At 37.6% G+C, this 24,118-nt stretch overlaps 3 protein-coding genes across 5 annotated transcripts in view; 2 read left to right on the top strand and 1 right to left on the bottom strand.

Annotated features, from left to right (window-relative positions):
* Nucleotides 1-24,118, bottom strand: part of epha5 (EPH receptor A5) — a 214,681-nt gene that overhangs the window by 73,284 nt on the left and 117,279 nt on the right. For all 3 annotated transcript variants that reach the window (XR_012386171.1, XM_001338028.9, XM_021479281.2), the window contains exon 6: nucleotides 2,117-2,241. Coding sequence is in view for 2 of the 3 variants with exons in the window: in XM_001338028.9 (XP_001338064.4) it covers nucleotides 2,117-2,241 (125 nt within the window). In the remaining variant the exon portion in view is untranslated. The remainder of the gene's footprint in view (nucleotides 1-2,116; nucleotides 2,242-24,118) is intronic.
* LOC555422 (uncharacterized) lies at nucleotides 4,091-10,386 on the top strand. Its single transcript, XM_021479282.3, has 11 exons — nucleotides 4,091-5,979; nucleotides 6,876-7,002; nucleotides 7,105-7,360; nucleotides 7,465-7,738; nucleotides 7,843-8,020; nucleotides 8,143-8,219; nucleotides 8,410-8,590; nucleotides 8,699-8,947; nucleotides 9,072-9,243; nucleotides 9,327-9,475; nucleotides 9,613-10,386. Exons 1-11 carry the CDS (start codon nucleotides 5,701-5,703, stop codon nucleotides 9,780-9,782), a joined length of 2,112 nt encoding a protein of 703 aa, XP_021334957.1. The 5' UTR covers nucleotides 4,091-5,700; the 3' UTR covers nucleotides 9,783-10,386.
* The window catches only part of LOC137496564 (uncharacterized), a 251,045-nt gene continuing 231,017 nt past the window's right edge, over nucleotides 4,091-24,118 (top strand). Inside the window, exons 1-2 of the mRNA XM_073914484.1 lie at nucleotides 4,091-4,129; nucleotides 4,227-4,276. The gene's annotated coding sequence lies outside the window, so the exon portion shown is untranslated. The remainder of the gene's footprint in view (nucleotides 4,130-4,226; nucleotides 4,277-24,118) is intronic.

Here is a 24,118-nt window from a genome sequence, read left to right as displayed (position 1 = left end):
CTTCGTGTCTTTTCTATTCCAGACCCATCTCCTGCCGCACTCCCATTTTGTTATGGGTCCAGAAAACTCCCACAATTTCACCCCTGCCCCCCTCTGTACTTTTGTACAGTCTGTAACATCCCCGGCTTGCCGACTTTGGTATAGTATTCAACCGCAGTGCCCACACAACACCCGGTGCATAGTACAGTTTCTAATCTAGTTCTCAGCTGTGTTATACAGACACTTCACTCCAACACAAGCCACCACGTCCCCCAACCCACCCTCCGATTTCCTGGATTTTCAGAGACAAATGTTGGCAGGTAAGATCATGCACTGAGTTTCACGTGAATTACACGATTCAAGCGAATGAAGCGGTGCGAGTTCAGCTTTTTCGAGTTTCGTGCAATAACTCGAGTTTGGAAAATCTGAACTTCAGAGGACATTCACACCAGGTTAACCAATCATGAGCTTGCACTTGTAAGGGCATGATAATTATGTAGTGCCTGTTGTTGGTGTCCTGAGGGAAAATTATCTTGCAGACACCGACATCAGTTCATCAAACTGGGCTCGTCTCAGTCTGAAGCACAGCTGAAAGCCTCATCAATTTCTGAAGGAGTTGATAAACTCATAGAACTAGCATAGAACTCATAGAACTGGGTGCACTTCTGAAAGGATCTTTAGCACTCAGACACAGCGCCAGACAAATATACGCTGTTTTTCAGTCTTCCTAAAGCACATAAACACAGCTATTCTCTCAATAAAATCCATATTAGCCATTTAGCAACAAAGCTAGAGTCACCAGGTAGACAGAAGCCCTGCCCATGAAGCAAATCGAGGTCTATTGAGAGGTGAATGTTACGCATGTTTGAAGCGAATAAACTCAAAATGTTTGAGTCTATTTACCTGCAAATAGTGTGATTTATTCACATGTTCTGCATTTGGTGTAAACACAGCATTAGAGTTAAACAGTTGATTGTTTTTTTACAACTGATTCTTCCTGATATTTTCTAGGCCCATAACTGTCTAGGAATTTTACTCTCATTCTGGCGTAATAATCAAGGAACTTTCCTACCAACAAGGCAACAGACACAATGATATTAAGCAGATTCTAACTGGTAGTGCTGAGAACTATTTTCAGGCGCTGCCTAATATCATTTTGCCTGCTGAACCATGGCATGGCAGCAAACTTTCTTGTTTCCAGGATTTGTTTTTACTACTATGTAAGACAATGCTTATAGTGACCCAACATTTTTCAGTATATCTTTCTATGTGTTCAAACAGGTCTGGAAGGATAAGTAAAAGATAATAGGATTTTTAAAAATATTTATGGGTAAACTATCCCTTTAAAAACAGTAAAAAGCTGACTTTTATAAAATCTATGGCATTTTAAACTGAAAACTATTCAATTTAAGGCATGCAGACTTTAATAAAGCTAAAACATATGAACACAAAGTAAAATGAACAAGAAACAAAGTGCAACTTTCTAGGTCACTAATCAAATCTAAGCAAATGAGAGGTTACTGACCACAAAAAGTCGATGTCAAGGTCAGATCTGACACTCTTAGATTTTTTTTTCTGAGTTTGTGTGTGCGTGCGCACGTGCATGTGATGTAATTTGTAAGGTTTCAAAGTCTTTCACACCATTGTCTTAGATGTACACTGCTAATGATTTTTGTAAATTACACAGTATTTTAGTGTAATATGAACTGTATTTTACTGTAAAGGACAGTTATGTGATATGTTACATTATTTTAAAGTTGCATTGTAAAAATTACTGTATATTTTATAGTAAAGATATACAACACTGTAAATACACACAGCAAGATAAATGGTGCTGTAAATGTAAATACAGTATTTTAGCTGTAATTGATTTACAGTATGTTACTGTAGATCCTACAGGGAATTGTTAAACCTGTAACCATTTACCTAAAACCTGTAACCATTTACTTCAATAGTATTTTTCCATATATGGAAGTCAATGTTGACAGATTTTGAGATTTCTTCAAAATAGCTTCTTTATGCGTATAACAGAAAAAAAGAAAGTTGTAAAGGTTTAAAACCACTGAGGGAGAGTAAACACGTTTATATTTTAGTAAACTACCCCTTTTAATTTTAAATTTTTTTCCTCAATCTTTACCTTCTCAAAGTATTTGATCTCATACTCGAGGATGATGCCGTTCGGTCGATCGGGCTCTTGCCAGGACACCGTGATGCTATTCTTCGTCGTCTTGCCTTTCTTCACCACGGTTATAGGAGACGGAGCTGTGAACAAAACAGTTACATCTCACCTTACTTTTCAGTACAAATCAAGCAGAAAATGTATTTTCTTGCATGGTGAACTGAAGTCCTGATGCAATCCGCTGTAACCGTCAAATGAATGTTTCTAAGTCTATTTGCTAGGGACTTATTTTTTTGATAAGTCTGTCCCCTCAGCAACCCTTAATTAAATGAAGATATCATAATGCGCTAATTACTTTAACGCATTTCATGCTGTTCAGAAAAAAAGAAATTGAGAGGAGAGAAACACTGCAGACAGTTAGAGAGAAGCTCTTTCATCTTAACTGGCTGTGATGGCTTTGAGAAATGGCTTTGAACGTGGATTCAGGCAATGATGTACTTTAATGTTTTGGGGGAATCCTAATGATTGTAGATGTATGGTGAAATTCCTCCTGATTTAATTTTTAATCGCATAATGTTGTAGACATGACATCATGCTTTACAAGAGTAATGTTACTTTTTTACAAGGTTTACAAGAATTAATTATATAGTATAAAATGTATAGTCTATTAGTGTTCTGTAAAACAGTTGGACAGATATTGATGCTTTTCTTACTTGGATTTTTTTTCTTGTTTCTAGTCCAAATATCTACAAATTCTTGTAAAAAAAAAAAAATATATATATATATATATATATATATATATATATATATATATATATATATGGAAACAAAACAATATTTTTGTTAACACTATTTTGATGGTCTTTTTGAATATCAGTAGACGGTCTGCTTAATATCTGTTGATACTGCTGCTAAACAGACATTTAACTGACTGCAAGAAAATTAGCAATTACATGTCCACTTACACTAACCCTAACCCCAACCCTAATCCCAACCTAACAGTCTACTTATTATCTAATGAGAATTAGTTGGCATGTAGATACAATGTAACTTAAAGGTGCAGTAGGTGATCTTAAACAATGCTAACAGCTTAGCATAAATCACTGAATCACAGTCCCTTCCCCTGCCTTCCAGAGCCACACCACCTGAAACACGAGCACGCGCACCTTAAAGATGACAGCAGAAGATCCCTATCTCATGTGTTAAAAGCGACTAGTGCTTGTCTGACGGTGTGCAGGAATTACACTCACTGTAAAAGGACCTTATGAAACTGAAAAGAGTCACATCAATCTTTCATCAAATGAACTCGTCTTTCTCCAACCAGGAGTAAGCAAACTTACGTATTTTTTTTCTTTTTGGCATCTGTTTTGCTTTATGGTTTCGCTACATGTGGGGGAGCATCACATCACCTTCACACAAATTACGTGGCATCACCCCAGGAGGAGCTTGGCTGGACATGCCCCGGCCTGTACCAATTGTGTGGATCTAACCAGTCGTTGTTAACATTAGGAGGTAAATAAATATATCTATGCTTTTTTGTCAAACACTTTGGACAATACTTTAACAACATTTAAGATCTTGTAAAAACACGATTAAGACTTCTTATTAACTTTTAAGGGCCTTAAATTTCTCATAATTCATTTATAAACTTTTAATACTTTTTCAAACCCTGTGTACCCTGTGTGCATAAATAAATAAATAAATAAATAATTAAATGAATGAATGAATAAATGAATGAATGAATGAATGAATGAATGAATGAATAAATAAATAAATAAATTAATAAATAAATAAAATCCCTGATCTATTATAAATAAAGAAGTAAATAAAATAATTATAATAATGAAAAAAATACAAATGCCAATTAATATTTAATTTGTGTGTGTGTGTGTGTGTGTGTGTGTGTGTGTGTGTGTGTGTGTGTGTGTGTGTGTGTGTGTGTGTGTGTGTGTTTTAGGGGGGAGAGTTGGGGTTCAACATTTAATCTCGAGTGACGTCACTGGCGTCACTGTCTCCGTTCGGTCACACACTGTGTGCGCTTGAAGTTTGGACTTGCTATTTACTCGCAATTTAAATCTTAATCATAAAATTCTTCCTCATTCGCTAAGTATTTGTCTCTCCTACTCAGGGTGACCAAACCCTTAATACATTTATACAAACAAAACTGCTTTAAAAACTGTCTGTCCCTTGAGCATCCGCCTGTTGTTTGTAGCTTTAGCCTGCTAGCGCCGCTGGTCAGCTAAAGCTACCGACCTCTTTTCTCATACACTTTTGACTTACTGGCTTTGCTCTTTACCCCGTAAAATGTCGCTTCCGTCTCTGTCCTTGTGTGCAGGAGAGGCATCGATGGAGGCGTTGGAGCTGGAGCTGGAAGAAGTGGAGTCCCAGATTCGCGCGCTGGTGGTGAGAAGGTCGCGGCTACGGGAACAACTTCGTGTTGTACCTAATGCTAAGGCCGTCTCATCACCTAAGGTACGTGGAAATTACAACCACATCATTCCCTCTACCTCAACCCCGCGTCCTTCTCTGTCCATGCCCAGCGCAACCGGGGCGCGGCTCAGCCAGGCGTCGTTCACGCCGACACCCAGCTACCACGGCGCCTGGGTGCAGCCGCGCAAGGTGCTTCCCAGATCCCGGGGCAGAACGTCTCCTCCTGTGTTCGAGATCTCCACGGAGAACCGCTTCTCCCCTCTCCGCGAGTCGGGTCCCGATGTGGCCATCATCGGTGACTCGATCGTTCGTCACGTCCGTGCCGCCTCCTCAAAAGGTAATAAAGTACGTACTTTCTGCTTTCCTGGTGCCCGTGTGAGAAATATTTCTACACAGATTCCAACCATCCTGGGCGCTGCCGAGAGCCCTGGTGCCGTTGTCCTCCACGTGGGGACAAACGACACCGGGCTCCGGCAGTCGGAGATCCTGAAGAAGGACTTCAGGAGCCTGATCGAGACGGTTCGACGCACCTCGCCCGCCACGCAGATCATCGTTTCTGGGCCGCTTCCTACCTACCGCCGAGGAAATGAAAGGTTCAGTAGACTTTTAGCTCTGAATGAATGGCTAATAACATGGTGTAAAGAACAGAAATTGCTCTTTGCTAATAACTGGAATCTTTTCTGGGAGCGTCCTAGGCTCTTCCGTCCTGACGGCCTGCACCCCAGTCGAGCCGGAGCTGAACTCCTGTCGGACAACATCTCCAGACTACTTCGCACCATCTGACTAGCAGTTAAAAATTCACACTATAGCCACCTAGACTCTTGTTCACCCAACTTAAACATCAGTAACGCATATCTGGCGAATCCTATAGAGACTGTGTCTGTTCTTAAAGGGCACCTATTGTAAAAAATCTTCTTTTCAAGCTGTTTGGACAGATCTGTGTGTTGGTATAGTGTATAGACCATCATACTGGGGTGATATGAACACACCCAGTCTTTTTTTTTCAATTTCACTACAAAAAAAAGGGTCGGCCAATTGGAGCTGTTTTGAAATCGATCGCACCATTACGTAGGTGTGCGATTCCCCCCGCCCACCGAATTGATTGACAGCTGCGCGTATTAACATATCCTGAGTTTGCCGTTTCCGCCATTATCAGCGTGAACGTCGAAGCGATGCCACCGAGAGAACACCCTTGTGCTATTTTAGGATGTAAGGCTCAGCACAAGAGCCTTCACCGTCTTCCTGCAAATGAGCAACAGAGGCTTAAGTGGCTGAGTTTTATCTTTGAAGACAAGGTGCCTGAAAATGTACCAAAACTGTTGTATGTTTGCGCTAACCACTTTAGCGTAGACTGCCTCGAGAACGCGGGACAATATAACTCCGGATTCGCGAGTAAATTGTTTTTGAAAACTGGATCAGTTCCTACAATACGTGATCCTGTCTCACTTCAAGTAAGTATTACAATTTATGTACTTCTAGCCTTACTATTCTAATTATGTTAAGCCGATGAATAGCATCTGCGGCTAAAGTAGCTTCGGCTGTTTGTTTGCACGTGTTTACCTCTTATTGTGCTTTTCAAAAACAGTCTAAATACTCGAAGCTGCATATGGTAGTGTGTACATGAAGGGGGTTTAGCCATTAGGAACAGAAACCGTAGAAAAATAGCAACATTGTAAAAAGCAGTACCACTGGCTACAGCTAAAGTTTGTTGTTGTTAAATGTTTGTTGTACTGTAATCGTAAGCCGAAATGAATAGCATCTAAAAGTTAAAAGCCGCTAAAGTTGCTTCGGATGTTTGTTTGCACGTGTTCACTGCTATTATGCTTTTCTAAAACAATCTAAATAATCAAAGCTATAAGTGGTAGTGTGTACAAGAAGGGCTTTTAGCCATTAGAAACAGAAACCATAGAAAATATAAACATTGTAATAAAGCAGTAACCAGTACTGGCTACAGCTAAAGTTTGTTGTTTATGTGGGATGTTTGTTGTAATGTGTATACTGTAATGTTAAGCAGAAATAAATAGCATCTGCGGCTAAAGCTACTTCGGATGTTTGCACGTTTACAGCTATTGTGCTTTTCTAAAACAGTCTAAATACTCAAAGCTTTAAGTGGTAATGTGTACATAAAGGGGTTTTAGCCATCAGAAACAGAAACCGTAGAAAAAATTAAACATTGTAATAAAACATTATCACTGACTAAGTTACAGCTAAAGTTTGTTTTGTATGTGGGATGTTTATTGTAATTTTTTTCACTGTACTTGCACGTGGTCTGCAGTTGTTTACAATAAGATCGGTATGTTTTAATCAAATAAAGGTCATTTTAAAACATGTATGTTTTCTTACAAAGGCCACGATGTCGACAAAGAGCAACAAGGTGGATGTTGCTTGCCAGACAGAAACTTTTCACACATCTTTACACAGTGTTGGTACCCAGTTGTCTTTTAGGACGCTTCAGGCTAAACGCAGGAGTACAAGTAAGTTAAAATTTCTCAGTTTATTTTAAGTTGCTGCATTAGAAACGTGTTTTATTATCTTTATAAACGTGCAATGAGATTAATCATAAAATTACACTATAGGTGTCCAGACAACAATATCCAGTTTTGAACTGACTGTACCATCAGCGTCCTCTACTGCGTTTATGACTTCGACACCCCTCAAACCTTCACTAAAAAGACCTCGTCTGGAGCTGGAGGAGGAGGAGGAGGAGGAGGAGGAAGAAGAAGCAGCAGCCGAAGAGACTTTGACAGAGTCAAAAATTATAGCCCAAGACTCGGATGTGACATTTGACCCTGCAGAGGAATGCACATCTGCAACTGAACCAACAGACTTGTCGTGAGTTTATGCATTATGTAAATTATTTGAAAGATTGTGTATTGTCATCATAACATTCATCATCATTTTTTTTATTATGTTAATGTGTATATTTATTTTTACAGAATCCAAGAATGCCCAGTTCATAACATTGCCAAGTTCATTGTCTATGAAACATGCCTCATGGAGCTCTTCAGTGACTGCCCAGTGTGTCAGAGGAGATGTGATGTAAAGTCACAAAGGCTTGGGACATTTCTGAGCGTACAGCAAGTCTGCCCACACTGCGAGTTTGTAAGAAAATGGAACAGTCAGCCAATTATTGGTAGTACTCCAGCTGGCAACCTGCATCTTTCTGCTGCTGTCTACTTGAGCGGTGCATCATTTTTTGTAGTTGAAAAGGTAATTATCTATCAAAATTTATTACATTTCTTTTAGAAACATAATATAAATTTTGTCACAGGGTGCATGCACATTGTACTAAAAATTCTCCTCTCTGTTGTCAGGTATTTGCTGCAATGAAACTACACATTTTTAAATATAATTCATTTCGCCGTCATGCAAGACTTTGCATTGAACCTGCTATTGTCCACAAGTGGAGAAATTGGCAGAGTGAAATGCTAGAACAGCTCAGTCGAAGAGAGAATGTGATTGTTGGAGGAGATATGAGGGCTGACTCCCCAGGTATTTAGTCAAAAGATTTAATTTCTAATTCAATACAGTCTAATAAAAAAAATAAATATGAAATACATTACAATTATTCCAAAAATGTGTTTAGAATAATTATGTACGGTTTGTTCTTGAAGGTCACTCGGCCAAGTATGGGATTTATACAATGATGGACCTTGCAACTAACACAGTGGTCGACCTACAGTTAGTCCAGGTAATACAGAAAAGTATTATGTGAACTAGCATAATATTTTGGATTGAAAATGTGTGATTTATTTATATATATATATATATATATATATATATATATATATATATATATATATATATATATATATATATATATATATATATTTTTTTTTTTTTTTTTTTTTTTTTTTTTAACCTTATTTAAATTTTTATAGAGTAATGAGGTGGGTGGCAGTTACCATATGGAAAAAGAAGGCCTAAAGAGAAGCCTTGACCTGTTGGATGCCCGCGGTGTTCGTCTGGAATGCATCATCACAGACAGACATCCTCAAATACAGAAATATCTCAGGGATCGAAATGTCACTCAGTTTTACGATGTGTGGCATATCGAGAAAGGTATGTAATTTAGCAGTTATTAATTTACTTAAGATTAAATTGCTATTTACAGTTCTTACATGTTTATTATTATTTTTGTGTTGATGTCTTTTTTTCTTTAATTTCCAGGAATTTCCAAAAAACTGGACAAGATATGCCAGATAAAGGGGTGTGAGAAGTTGCGTAAATGGTTACGTAGCATCAAAAACCACATCTACTGGACTGCTGCATCATCCACAACAGGTCCTGAAAGAGTGGCAAAGTGGACCTCTATCTTAAACCATGTACAAGACAAACATGTACATGAAGACCCCAATTTTCCGGCTTGTCTGCATCCGCAACGGATAAGCAGAGACAAGAACAAATGGCTGTCGGCTGGTAAGTTGTATACAGACAAATAAAATATTCTTTGCGATTAAAACTAATGCAAAACAGAGCTCGTTTCTTTGTTCAGATTTGTTTTTGATTTCGACTCTAATACCTTAAATTTTTGCTTGTTTAGCAACGATGCCATTCTACAAGCTGGAGAAAGTTCTCGCTAACAAGAGAATATTGAAGGATGTGGCCAAGCTAAGTCCTCACCACCAGACGTCAACTGTTGAAGCTTTCCACAGCGTCATACTGCGGTTTGCACCCAAAAATGTGGTATTCCCATTTCTGGGGATGCTATGCAGGTAAAGCCAATGATCAGAAATTAATATTTACAATACTATACAGTCTTGTCATGGTACGTCATTTACATTTTTCTTTTTGTTAGGTTGTACTTGGCTGCACTTCATTACAATGAAAATGCCGGGCGTCCCCAGGCCACATCAGCAACTGGTAAACCTATTTACAAGCTTGCCTTTCCAAAGGCAAAGAAAGGAGAGTATAGGGTCCGAGAAGTGAAGACACAGCAAACTTTCGGTATGTATATAAATGTTTATAGTATTATTAATAATTCAATAAATAAAAAAAATAATTGCACTTTACATTCACAATGAAAACTCACTACTCAAAATACAAAATTAAGTTACTAAAGAGATAACTGTTATATTGCACAGGTTATGTAGAAGAGCTGCTGGACCTCATCTTCAACCAAGTGTTTGTGGACCCATCACCCTATGTTGATGAAGTGTTGGGAATTCACATACCACCTGCTCTATCATCAGCCTACGATCGACCTGAGATGGAGGAGGCTATCTCCAGCAGGGTGACCCGCTTCAATCAATAGCTATCCTAAAACCCACATAGCTGCCCTGCTCTTCAGGAAACTGTCTTCGAATCTTCAGCACCACACAGGCAGGAATCACAACACGGACTCTCCGCCCGAGGAAACCCCAACACCAGCTCACAAAGCTCCGATAAGCCAAAAAGCGGCACTGTCTAACAGAGACATAATAATGAAACATTGTTTTAGAAATTGCACTACAATTTGAACTTGGGAGTTATCACATATACATTTTTATTTTTTATAAAATAACTAGCTTTACCAAAATTTCAGAAGTCATATTTTGTTTATTCAACTGCCAATGTATATTTGATATGTTTGTATGTGTTTGTAGATATACTGTACTTTCTAATGTTCATGGACAATTGTATTTCATTCAACAAAGTGACAACTTGGAGTTTATATTTTCAAAAGGATACATTTTATATTTGCCAATCACATTTTAATTTATACTTCAATATAAAGTTTTTATATGACTCAGGAATTGAAGCATCTTTTCTGAAGGGTTGATGTTTCTATGCCATACTGATTTTTATATATTTTAAGAGTTTATATATTAATGTTTAGTGAATTTAAAATTATTTTTCAATAAAAAGTACATGCATTACTCAGCTTTTTATGAAGTCATTCAAATTGTTATCTCAGAAATAGCAGCAATAAAAAACGGTACGTATTTCATTTTTATTGACATTGAGGTAAAGTTGGTTTTATATTCAGATATTCGGACATTCTCCTTAATAGTATCATTTCAGTAAAATATTCTTTGCAAATTCAAAATAGGGAAATCGAATTAGCAGCAAATGACAAAGTACAACATTGTTTACAGTCAAGTAGATAATTTTAATGTTGTTTACAAGTCATACTTGCATGCTAAATACGATCGATTGTTTAAACTATCATGATAAACAATACAGGGACTTCTGAATGTGCGGATATAAAACCAACTTTATCGCTATTGTATTGACTACACAGCGTTAATGTGCTTAAAAAGAAAGCGAGCATGCAGATCATGAACAAGGTAACCTGCTATTATTTCTATTTATTTAAACTCACTTTTGCACTCCACGAAGTCGCAGGGGACCATAGTCTGCTTTGTATATATTCGATGCATTTTGCAAGGAATAAATATTGAAGCAAACGGGATCCATTCCTGGATGCTCCGTCATGCACGATGGTTGCATTTCCAGTTGATCCATTCGTCTTCTAACCTTATTACACGACACAGTTATGCTGTTTATTATCTCATTCGATGTCTTTAGAGCAGCAACGTTAACATAAACTGGAAATTTACCTGCGGTATCTCCCTGCAGCATACATTTTCAGCCTCAGTTGGCATTTTTTCACAATTGCCACACAAGCACCTGCCAATATTTGTCAACGTCAATATTCATGAATTACGAATAAATCATACCAATGCAAAATTGATCTCTGTGGATATCTTTATGTCTTGTCTGTGTTTGACGTAACGCATGACGTTCGCGAACTTTATCAAACAAATTACGGATTGCGCATGCATAGTTACATAGCGGCTGTAAAAGTATACAAAAACATTTGTTATTTTGTATGTACCACTCTGACACATTCTGGCACATTCGGATTATAGATTCCTCAACAGTCGACTCTGCTTGATCTGTGTCCGAGTCTGGGTCATATATGTAGGGTTGAATTGTGTTCCTCTCACTCATAATGACTCTTACTGTCTGCCTCTGTGATACGGTGCACAAAGCAGACGCGCTCTTGGCTCCGCCCCCTTGTTACGTTGGGCGGGCAGTCGAAACTCATTATCATGTTAAACAACACACCCCAAAACAGCAACCCGTGTACACGCCTCTAAATTTACACATTTTAACACAGCATAATAACCATATCTGAATTGCGTTTTGATCTGAACCTATATTGGCACACTCAGAAGAACCATAATATTAGTATTAAATCTCAAAAAAGGGCTAAAATATGTGCCCTTTAATTAGATTAAGAAATAAACGTACTGTGTGCTCCAGAAAAAATCTATTAAGAATCAAACCAGAAAAACCAGTAGAAAGTGAAAATACAAATTTCGTAAAACTTGGTCTCCTAAACATCAGGTCACTTGCACCTAAAGTACTTATCATTAATGAAATAATAACAGAAAACAATCTTAATGCACTCTGTCTCACTGAAACCTGGCTGAAACAAAATGACTATATTAGCTTAAATGAAGCAACTCCTCCAGGATTCTTATATAAACATGAGGCTCGTCAAACTGGTCGTGGTGGTGGAGTTGCATCAATCTTTAGTGATTTCCTTAATATTAAACAGAGAAACGGACTTAGGTTTAGCTCCTTTGAAGTATTATCGCTTAATGTTCAGCTTCCAGATACTATACAAAAACCTGTTATCTCTCGCTTTAATCACCATATATAGACCCCCAGGACCCAGGAAGAATTTTCTGATTTTATTTCTGACTTACTAGTCAAAACTGATAAAATGCTAATTGTAGGTGACTTTAACATCCACATAGATGACGCTAATGATACATTAGGGCTCGCGTTTATGGATTTAATACACTCACTTGGGATAAAGCAAAACGTTGTGGGTCCAACCCATCGCTTAAAGCATACATTAGATCTAATTCTGTCTTATGGAATCGAGATTATTGACGTAGACATTATACCACAAAGTGACGATATTACAGATCACTACCTCTTACTATATAAGCTGTGTTTACCTGAAATCAGCAAACCCGCTCCAATACTCCGCCCTAGTAGAACTATTGTTCCGTCAACTAAAGATGAATTTATAAATAACTTACCGGATCTTTCTCTATTTCGTAATGCACCCGCAAACTCAAATGATCTTGATGTAGTAACCAGCAGTATGGATGCCATCTTTACTAGCACACTAAATACTGTGGCACCCATCAAATTAAAAAAGGCTAGAGAGAATAAAACTATACCATGGTATAATAGTCATACTCGTACGCTCAAAACAGCAACCCGCGCCCTGGAACGTAAATGGAAAAAAACTAATTTAGAGGTCTTTAGAATTGCGTACAAAGACAGTATGTCCAGCTATAGGAGGGCTCTAAAATCTGCCAGGACCGAGCACCTGCGCAAACTGATAGAAAATAATTATAACAATCCTAGATTTTTATTTAACACCTTCTTTAAATTAGCAAATAATCGGTCATCCTTGGAACAAACTACTCCACCGCAAATTAGTAGTGATGACTTTATGAATTTTTTCAGTAATAAAATAGAAGGCTTTAGACAAAAAATAGAAGATGCCAAACTTTCTGCACCGGCTTATACTCCAAATCCTGTAAATATTTCATTAAATCATAATAATAACCTACACTGCTTCAAAATCATAGAACATGAAGAGTTAGTAAAAATTATAAATAGCTCTAAACCAGCTACGTGTATGCTGGACTCAATTCCAACAAAATTACTGAAAGAGCTGCTACCTGCTATAGGAGAACCTCTTCTTAACATTATCAACTTTTCTTTATCTATAGGCCATGTTCCAAACTCTTACAAGCTAGCTGTTATTAAGCCTATTATTAAGAAACCGCAACTAGACACCAACAACTTAGCTAACTATAGGCCTATCTCAAATCTTCCATTTATGTCTAAAATACTAGAAAAAGTTGTTTCCACTCAATTATGCTCTTTTCTGCAGACGAACAATATTTTTGAAGTGTTTCAGTCAGGTTTCAGGGATCACCACAGTACAGAAACCGCCTTAGTGAAAATAACCAATGATTTACTCTTAGCTGCTGACCGAGGGTGCATCTCGCTATTAGTTTTACTCGATCTTAGTGCGGCATTTGATACCATTGACCACAATATCCTCATAAATCGTTTAAAGTCTACAGGTGTCCAGGGACAGGCTCTACAATGGTTTAAGTCATACTTAACTGACCGCTACCAGTTTGTGAATCTTAATGGACAGCCTTCACAAATCTGCCCAGTAAAGTATGGGGTGCCTCAAGGATCAGTTTTAGGCCCTTTACTGTTTACAATTTACATGCTACCTCTGGGAGACATTATTAGAAGACATGGGATCAGCTTTCACTGCTATGCAGATGATACTCAATTATATATTTCAACTAAACCTGACGAGACGTCTGAACTTTCTAAACTAACTGAGTGTATCAAAGACATCAAAGACTGGATGACCAACAATTTTCTTCTCTTAAACTCCGACAAAACATAATTATTACTTATTGGGCCTAAATCTTGCACACAGCAGATCTCGCAACTCAATTTACAATTAGAAGGATACAAAGTTAGCTTTAGCTCTACTATAAAAGATTTGGGTGTCATATTTGACAGCAATCTAACTTTTAAAAACCATATATCCCATGTCACAAAAACTGCCTTCTTTCATCTGAGAAATATCGCTAAATTACGAAATATGCTATCCATCTCAGATGCAGAAAAGCTAGTCCATGCTTTTATGACTTCGAGACTGGATTACTGTAATGCTCTATTTGCTGGCTGCCCAGCATCCTCTATTAACAAACTTCAATTAGTACAAAATGCAGCAGGCAGAGTTCTGACCAGGTCTAGAAAATATGATCATATAACCCCAATTTTATCCTCCCTACACTGGCTGCCTGTTAAGTTTCGTATTGAATTTAAAATATTACTTCTCACCTATAAAGCTCTAAATAATAGGGTTGGGCATCTAAGCTATAATGCCGATCCGATACGCATCTCGATACAAAGAATACGATCCGATATATTAGCGATACATTTATGACATATTGCGATGCGACACGATACGATTCACACCCATATCACGATACAATGCGATAATTCAGCACTAACTAATTAAATCAAGTTTATGAGATTATGTGAAAGAGGATGCTGTGCCATTGAATGAGTTTGATTATTTATTAACCAAGCAAAACCAAGACTTTTTTTACAAACTGGCTTTTCTCTCAAAGCCAGAGTGTCAGTTTACAGTAGAGGGCCATTTTAGAACCTATAGCACATATTATTTAAGTATTTTCAAGATAAACAGAATGTATAAGTGCAATATATATTAAAAAATATATATTTGCACTCTTTCAACATAAAGGTTGAGCATTGCACAACAAGAATTGTGTTTTAACTTTTCAACTATGAAAACAAGTTTTACAAAGATATATTTTGCCACTGATTATGCAAAACTTAAGGTGGTGAACTAGCAGTGTTATGCTGCTTTGAAACATCACTGTCACTGTAAACAACAGGCTAATAAAAATATAACAAACCAGCAATCTTCTTGCTGTGAGGTGGTCAAACTACCCACTGTGCCACCGTGACACCCATTATTTTTATCATTATTATTATTAATATTATTATTATTATTATAATTAAATAAAAATTAACAGGAGGAGGTGTTTAAAACCGCCTAGTGCGGCAGTATAGAGAGGGCGGTGTCCGCAACACCCAGTTATATCCGCGCATAGGGTGGCAGAATAGAGGTCCGCGACACCCGCGCGTCCTCAGTTATATCCGCGCATAGGGCGGAAGAATATAGGTCCGCGACACCCGCGCGTCCTCAGTTATATCCGCGCATAGGGCGGAAGAATAGAGGTCCGCGACACCCACGCGTCCTCAGTTATATCCGCGCATAGGGCGGCAGAATAGAGGTCCGCGACACCCGCGCGTCCTCAGTTATATCCGCGCATAAGGCGGCAGAATAGAGGTCCGCGACACGTCACTTCATTTTCATTACCGGTCACTTTCGTTTTCACATTGGGGTTGAGGGCGGCGTGATCGTCCTCTGCCTAGAGCAGCAGTTCAGCTTGCTCCGGCCCTGCAGATGAACAATGCAATAACATCCGTTATTGGCGTAGAGCGCACAAAACTTTTGCGCATGGAAAAAAAAAACTTGCAATGCTTTTCTCACCACTTTTGGAGCTGGTAGCTACAGTTCAAGCAGTGCGAAAGCCGGGAATGTAGAAACACTGGAAAATGCTTTCACAACAACACTGTGGCGCCGCTTCAAGTGAGATTTCAGATTACTCGTACTGCCCGCGTATTTTATAGATGCGCGGCACATTTTGCAAATTGCATCTGTCCTGTCAAGTCGTCCATCCTTAAATCCATAATGTTGCCATACTTTAGATTTAAAACTCAGTGGGGAATAAAATGTTTGTTTTGCTTCTCGCGCTTTCTGAGGGCGCACCACTAGCTTCATCCGCACACCTGATACACTGAGTTGTAGTGTAAGTGTACACATCCGCAAATCCGTTGCTACGGCTTACTTTATGTAGGTCGATTAAATTATGCGCCAAAAACAGGTTGACAACACTTGTTAAATAAATAAAAAATACATTCTATATTAAAAAAATAAGCTGTATCTCGGAAAAACCGATGCATCTCGCAAAAACCGATGCATCTCGATTTGCCTCCAAAATTTCATTCATCCTCTGCTGCTCAACCGATGCACTCGCATCGTGCACGCGCATGACCGCGTATCGATACATATCGATTAATCTTCCCATCCCTACTAAATAATCTAGCTCCTGTTTATCTAACCAACCTTCTGTCTCGCTACAAACCAACTCGCTCTTTAAGATCTCAAAATTCAGGGCTTCTGGTAGTACCTAGAATAGCAAAATCAAGTAAAGGAGGTCGAGCTCCTACACTCTGGAATAGCCTTCCTGATAACGTTCGAGGCTCAGACACACTCTCCCAGTTCAAAACTAGATTAAAGACCTATCTGTTTAGTAAAGCATACACTCAATGCATCACCTAGCGGGTTCCACACTGGCTTCTACATCTTGCTTATATACACTATGAACAGCAGCTACGCTAATTATTCTCTTTATTCTCTATTTTCACCTGGGGATACTCATCCCGAGGTCCTCAGATTATGCGGAGTCACTGATTGGATCCAAGACCAGCGACGTGATGATCCCAAGGATTCCATATCCGGGACCAGGCCATATCCTGAGCTGCTGCTGCGCTGATGGTCGTGGGGAGTGGAGAACATGAGTCTGATTACAGCGACGCTCCAGGGACAGACGAGTCTTCGCTGAGGCCATCTTCCAGCCTAAACCACGACGAATGAAGTTCTGCACAAGACTTTTGGCCAGTGGAGAAATTAAAATGGTCGTGCCCAACTGAGTCTGGTTCTCTCAAGGTTTTTTTTCTTCACTCCCATCAGGTGAAGTTTTTTTTCCCTCTCCGCTGTTGCCACTGCCTCGCATGGTTCAGGATTGGTAGAGCTACGCATCGATGAATTGGCTCTTCAGTGTTTGAACTCTCAGTAATGATTAAATCACACTGAACTGAGCTAAACTGAACTGAACTGAACTTAAACACTAAAACCTGAACCACACTGTTCCAGTTACTGAACCACACTGTTCCAGTTACTATGACCATTTATGTGAAGCTGCTTTGACACAATCTACATTGTAAAAGCGCTATACAAATAAAGCTGAATTGAATTGAATTGAATTAATCTGTGGAGTTTCTTTGGTAAAATACAGCACACAGAAAAGTCTATGAGTGAAACAAGGTTAAGGTACAAATATTTTATATATCACATCAAAATTTTGTAGCTTGAACTTTTTCCATCTATTTGCTATTCTACAAAGTTTCACTGGTATTAGTAGATGGTTAACAAACTATGAACAACTGATCTGTAAAGTGTGAGTTAATATATTAGGCATTTGTTAGTTATTAGCTTATGTATGTTATGGAGATATTATTCTAAAGCTGCAACTATTCCTCTTTTACTAACAGTTGATAAATGAAGAATAGTTACTTTAGAATAAACTCCTAATAACATCTTTAAACTATTAACTGATACTTACAAAGTCTTTAGTAAGTAATTCACTAACCGCTTGTTGATCTATTACTAATTTATTAGGTATAGTTATAAATCATTAAAAACAGTTAACAGGTCATTTACAACTTGTTTTCTAACAGCTTGTAAGTTGTCTACTGGTTTATCTATAAGGCACAGTTATAAATAATTAACAAACTAATAGCTATTATTCAACTATTATTCAGTCACTTATGACCCATTTACTAACAGCTTATTAATGATCTATTAACTAGTTACTACGGATAGTTATTCTAAAGTGTTACCAATAAAAACATCAAACTTGATACTGTCACTAAACTTCAGATCGGCTATATAACACACCCATACTTCATCTGTTGATTTTCCACAATTCCTCTTTTTTTACACCTCACCTTTTCTCCAACACAGCAGTGTTTGGTGTCGCGTAAATAAAAAAAAAAGACTCTTTTGGTCTATACGGGGAGCCCTGAAATCAAACCTGGGTTTATGCTCCTCAACAGAAGTGTCGAACTGTGTCCGTCAGATAAATAAAATGTGTTTAAATTCTCTGAACGATCCCTCAGGCGCAGATCCAAAAACCCAACATAGCAAAGCTTTTTTTTTTTTTCCCAGATCCTCTCATTCCCAAACAAAGAGTAACTGTATCCTTTCTGCCCAAACAAAACTGTAATCATTCCTATCTTAAAAGCCTGTAACTGTAGACGCAGCAACCCGATCTGAAGGCCTGCAGGAAGACAGAGGTATTGTGGCCACTTAAACGCTCTGGCAGCCTGTTAAATCTTTGACTTTCAGTCAACGCGGGTCTTTGAGTTATCGATTCTCAATAATCCTTAAGGTCAGCAGTGGGGAATTGTGATCTATATTGAGCATGGCAAGAAACAAAAACATCAGTGGGGGAGACATCACAACAAAATGCACATGGATTGTGACGGAAAGTGGAAATTGAAGAGAGAAAGTATAAAAGTCAATACAGTGACAAAGCAATCAGAACACCTGTAGTTTATATGAGCAATTTTTCATGTAGACTATGTAAAAAATACTCTGATTTTAATGGTAAAACTGTGTAAAAAATACAGTGAAGTTCACAGTAGATAACAGTATGTGTCTATTATATGCTGTAAAAAAACAATCTTGCTGCCTTAGTTTTTTTTTAGATAAATCAAATTAACTTCTAGTTGTCTCAACTTACATCAGTCAAACTGACTAAAAATATTGGGCCCTATCATACACCCAGCTCAATGAGGCACAAGACGTGTTTCCCTAATGTGTTGCTAGTTTCAGACCAATGCAACACTAATTTCCCCGTTTTCCGCCATGTTAAAAAAGCAAATCCATTTGCACCACTTTGTAGACTTATGGGTGTTCTGGTCTGGAAAAGAGGTGTGTTAAGGCATATTGTTGGCACATTGCTATTTTGAGGAACAAAAATAGACTGCTTAATAGACCATCTGAGAATAAGTCCAGCACAGAGAGCATCAGTTGTGTGCCTGGCTTAAACATTGCTTAAAACATGCAGCATGTAGAGCAATACACAAATATCTTTATAAATAAAAAAGAACTAAAGGATTAAAATGTTACAAGAATTATTATTTTCTACATAAATATAAAAACCATACCTCCCATGCCTTCTTCACCTCCACCTTTGTTTAATGTTATTATTATTAGTAGTAGTAGTATTTACCATATGCAACAAATTTATATTTGTTTTTTTTAAACAAGCTTAGATTTGTCCAACTGTCAGGTTTTGGACCATATAGAACGTGTCTTTGGATATAACTCAGTTTTTTGACCACACTTCTTTATTATTGTTCATTTAATAGTTTGCTGGAAATTAGAACTGAATTTGGAAATAGTTTTGAAATAAATTGTTGCGCTTAACAAACTAAATTAATTATGTAGGCTAATGCATGTCTTCAGTGGAGTGAGTTTCCACTGTTTCCTTATTCACGAAAGAGAGAAAGTGAAAGTAAAGGCCAAATAGAGGAGGCTCATTATCCTCAAACAGCAGATTTTCTCATCTCCACCTGTTTTTTTTTTTTTTTTTTTTTTTTCGTCTTACAAAGTTACAATGTGTATAAGTTACTATGTCAAAACGTTGGTGGTTGTATAAACTAATGAAATGTGGTATGTTACCATTAATTCTTTTTCTGCCATAAAAGTTTGTACCATATGCTAAATGTAAGATTCTGCCAGCTACAGCCACTTTTTTACCTTTGAAAAAAAGCCATGATTTTAATGGTAAAACAGTAAATAATATACGGTAAAATTTTGTTAACTATCTAACGGTAAAGTTTAATAATATTTACTCTACATTAAATAACTGAAATTGACTTTCCCAGGATTCCCTGAAATATCGTAGTTTACAAAAAAAATAAAAATTTAGGTTTCTACCTCATTTTTCTGCCAATGACAGTTGCCGTATTATTTTGCATTGAAGATGGCCATGATTTTAAATGGTAAATTTATAAATATGCTACAATAAAACTGTCACCTATTTAAAAATAAGGTTTTATAATATATACTCTACAGTAAATAACTGAAATTGACTTTCCCGAAATTTCTTGAAACATCGAAGTTTACAATAAATTCTTGAAACAGAAAAAAAGTTTTAAACAAAAATTCAATAAAGTTTCCACCATAATTTTAAATATAAGTTTCTGCCGATGACAGTTGAGGTTTTTTTTTAATGGTCATGATTTTGGTAAAACTGTGCATATTTTACGATAAAATTATCTTACCTAGTCAACAGTAAGGTTCACAAATTTAAAATATACAGTAAATAACCGTATTTGACATTTCCAGAATTCTCTGCTGGACACTTTTTTTATTTTTTAATTAAAATTAATATGGGTCTTTTTTTCCCATTGTGTATTTTAAATTAGGTAATTTCCTCAATGTATATTAAAGTTTTATGATTTGATTATGATCTATTGTTGATGATACTGTGTTTAGTAGTTTAGCTGTTTCCATCCACCAATTTTTAAGTGCGAGTCTGGACCCATGCCTCCAAAAGCCACTGCCTTTAAACTGCTTTTTGCCATCTTCTGAGTCAAAATTTGTTTATTTTATAAGAAAAAAAAGCTTAAAGTGGCTTCTCCTACTGCAGCTTTTTTTTTTTCTTTTTGAAATCTGGCACCACTTTATCAGGAAGAGACCATTTATTCTCCTATCAGCACTCAACACAAGACACATGAAAATATCTAATTTTGATATAAAGTATGGTTATATTCATAGCCAAAAATATTTGAGGGCCATTAAATTTAGATAAATATCTTAAACAATGCTTGCAATGTTTTAGTAAAATTCTAGTACTAAAAGTATCGTCCAGACAAGTTCATGGTTTTGCTTATATAGTTTTATGCTTTAGTATTTTGGGTTACGACTTAATTATTATTTTTTCCCAATCATATTAATAATATGTATATACATCATCATTCTAGCTACTTCGCAAAATAAATTACAATGTATCAGCTTCCTAAAATCTTGTTTTGTTTTGTTGACCTGATAATATACTAACAAACACCTAAAGGTAAAGATAGCTTTTTTCCCAAGCTGACTCGTGAATATTAATAATACATATGACACAATATAAATAATAAAATTATTTAAATTAACTACAAATGTGTCACTTGTTTTATTTAATTTAATATTGGACTAAATTGATTACTCTTTCAGTTGCTCATATTTTATAAACCTATTTGACATCTATTTAGCACCTAATTTCAAAGATACTCCTCCATAATCAGCACGGAGAATAAAAAAAAGTGTACAGACCTACTTTACACAATGGCAACACAAACGCAGCAAAGCTTTCCTCAGCGGGAAATTTCACAGTGCTATTTCTGGATAGTGTCAGATAGTGTCTATTTTACAACTTGAAATGGCTGTTTACACCATTCCCAAAGGCCAAACGGCAACACTTTGAGCTGTGAGATATTGAATGCTGCTATAAAATGCAGAGGCAATAAAGTCCTCAACAGTCCCGTCACCATTGACATCTCAAAGTGCAAAGGTCCCACCGAAGCGCCGCCTCTCATTAACAGATGGAGCGACAGCTTCCTCAAGGAAACGTGTCAGAGGAAGTGTGATGATGGCACTCCGATTAATACCTCCAAATGGGAAGTGTTGCCATCATCTGGTGTGAGAATCCTCAAACTCGGAAACACTTGATGTCTGTGCCAGCACGTAACAAACTATTTTTGTCTTTTTTTCACATAGACTGAACCACTTTAACTTGGCTATTCGCGGTTGTCAACAGGAATTCAGCTTAGGATGAAAAGATAAAAAGAAAAGTAATTAATTCCTGGCAGAAGAAGATGCGAAATCTACTTGTGCGCAAATCTGGAATATTGCATAAACTTTTGCAAATAAGGAACCATTTCAATCAAATGAGTCAAAAGCCCCTCCTACACAGTGATACCGGTAAATATCTGAAAAATTCCCTAAACGAATTTACAAGTAAATTCAAAAAAGTGCTGTTCACACAGGCAAGGATGCTTCAAAATGTTTTCTGGAAATGAACGTTCACACATCCATTCGAAAATACTCAACCCAGGCTCATTCTGAAAACCTACCTCTACCTCTACATTTCTGGAGAGCACCAAATACTTCTCAGGAGCTACATGTTTTTTTTTTTTTTTTTGCAGTTTTTGTTTAAGCAAATCCACCAGAGGCCGCTGTGTATGCTTTATGAGATGTCAAATTTCTCTTGTGAGTGTCATTTGCGCCTGCTGTTATCACAAAAATCCAACAGAGGCTACTTTCGACTGTTTGATTGTCGACTGACTGACTGACTGACTGACTAATCAACCTACTCCTTCCCTAAACCCAACCAATAGTGTTTTAAAAAGCAGATTGACCCATCCATCCACTTCACTAAAAACTCTAAACTAAAGCCCTCACCTGATTTTTACCACATTTTCAGATTTTACCACATTCTTACCCTGTTATTTTATTTTTTTGGATTCTGTTTTTTTCTTACCTACTTTCTGGAACTGTTCTTCACCAGACTTGAACCCCGTAATTGTGGTGCACCGACATACATGGCGAGCTACAGGACAAATTGGTAACAGAAGGAAAGCAGTCCATACAGAGGTAAGCCATCAGCCGCTAAGCGCAAAAATGGAATGGCGTCATACAGCCCTGTATCATTTGTTTTAAAAATGAAATGCAGCCATACGTACTTCTGTCTACATAATTCACAATCTCCGAAAACATACATAGGGCTATGTTTAAAATACCAGTAATCTAAATGGTCCGCTTGTATTTGTAAGCATAAAGTGAGTTACGCAGTTGATGATTTTACTTTTATTTAAAACTTTAGCATTCATGTTGCTGACTTTGTCTAAGAAACGGACCAAATAGCCTAACTATCAAAGAAAAAAATTGCTAGGCAGTAGAGGTGTGAACCTATACTGGTCTCACGGTTCGGTTCGGTTACGATTATCATGCCATCGATTCGGTTCAATTCGATATCTCGGTGCATCACGGTGCATTGACGATGCTTTCCATATATAGTGTTATATTTTAGGGGGGAGGCTATAACATGCTGTTTGTATAAACACAGACACACAGCAACACACTGTCTCTCATTCAAACACATTCACAAACATAGACAGCATCAAACAAACAAACACACACACACACGCACACACACAAACAAACACACTTTAGCCCTTGCAACAGGGAGAGCTCGTGCTGAGCAGAGCAGAAAAACTAAAAAAACAAAAAAAATAAGCACTTTTCCGACGGTCCCTTACAGAGAGCTCCTCTCAGCGCGAGCTCCTCTCAGCGCGAGCTCTGCCGGCTAAAGTAAACGCACACTGCGAGGGCTTAAACGGAGCAGTGCTCGTAATGACGAGCAAAAAAAAGAAAGACAGCTGTGAAACATAACCAACTTTGTCTTTCTGTAGGAAACACACTTTAGATCTTTTTAGGGTAAGCGTTTTTTTGAGTTATTGCCGTCTATAACTGAAAGTGTGTCAAGAAAATCGAAAACAAAACCTACTGAAGCACGCTCATTTCTGGCGCCCCACTGGATATACAGCGCCCTAAGCATTTGCCTATGGTGCCTATGCCACGGGCCGGCCCTGAGTTGGCTGAGTGTTGGAAATAACGGCGCTCACCTCCCTCGTGACAGAGCGCATTGGAGATAAATGACGTCACTACATAATAACCGGTTATGGTTATTACTGAATCGATACCGAATTGTCCGCGCCTGCATCGCAGTGCACCGAAGAAACAATTAATTTTGACACCCCTACTAGGCAGAAGCATTACCCGCAGCTAAAAACAGCTTTGTTTACACATTTGACTACATTACAATTGCTGATCCTGATAATATAAAGGAACACTTTCGCATGTCGAGATGTACATTTGAGTGTGTGCTGCAGCTTTCGTGTTTTTAAAATGTAATTCTACTGGTGTTGTAGGCTATTGAAATCTGACTCCTAGGAGCACTCCTTTATGTGATCGCGCAAGTAAACTCACAGCAGTTTATCATGAGCATTTTATTGATCATTTTCTTCCATAGTTGACACTAATAAGGA

The sequence above is a fragment of the Danio rerio genome, chromosome 10 (genome assembly GCF_049306965.1).
Source record: "Danio rerio strain Tuebingen ecotype United States chromosome 10, GRCz12tu, whole genome shotgun sequence".
In the NCBI taxonomy this organism is placed as follows: domain Eukaryota; kingdom Metazoa; phylum Chordata; class Actinopteri; order Cypriniformes; family Danionidae; genus Danio; species Danio rerio.
This window is presented reverse-complemented; position numbering and strand designations above follow the sequence as displayed.

Excerpts from the sequence above, each read along its gene's own strand:
- LOC555422 (XM_021479282.3), top strand. The coding sequence starts at position 5,701 with ATGCCACCGAGAGAACACCCTTGTGCTATTTTAGGATGTAAGGCTCAG. Across the intron at positions 7,003-7,104 it reads GGCTAAACGCAGGAGTACAA|GTGTCCAGACAACAATATCC; the intron begins GTAAGTTAAAAT and ends ATTACACTATAG. Across the intron at positions 9,244-9,326 it reads TTTCTGGGGATGCTATGCAG|GTTGTACTTGGCTGCACTTC; the intron begins GTAAAGCCAATG and ends TCTTTTTGTTAG.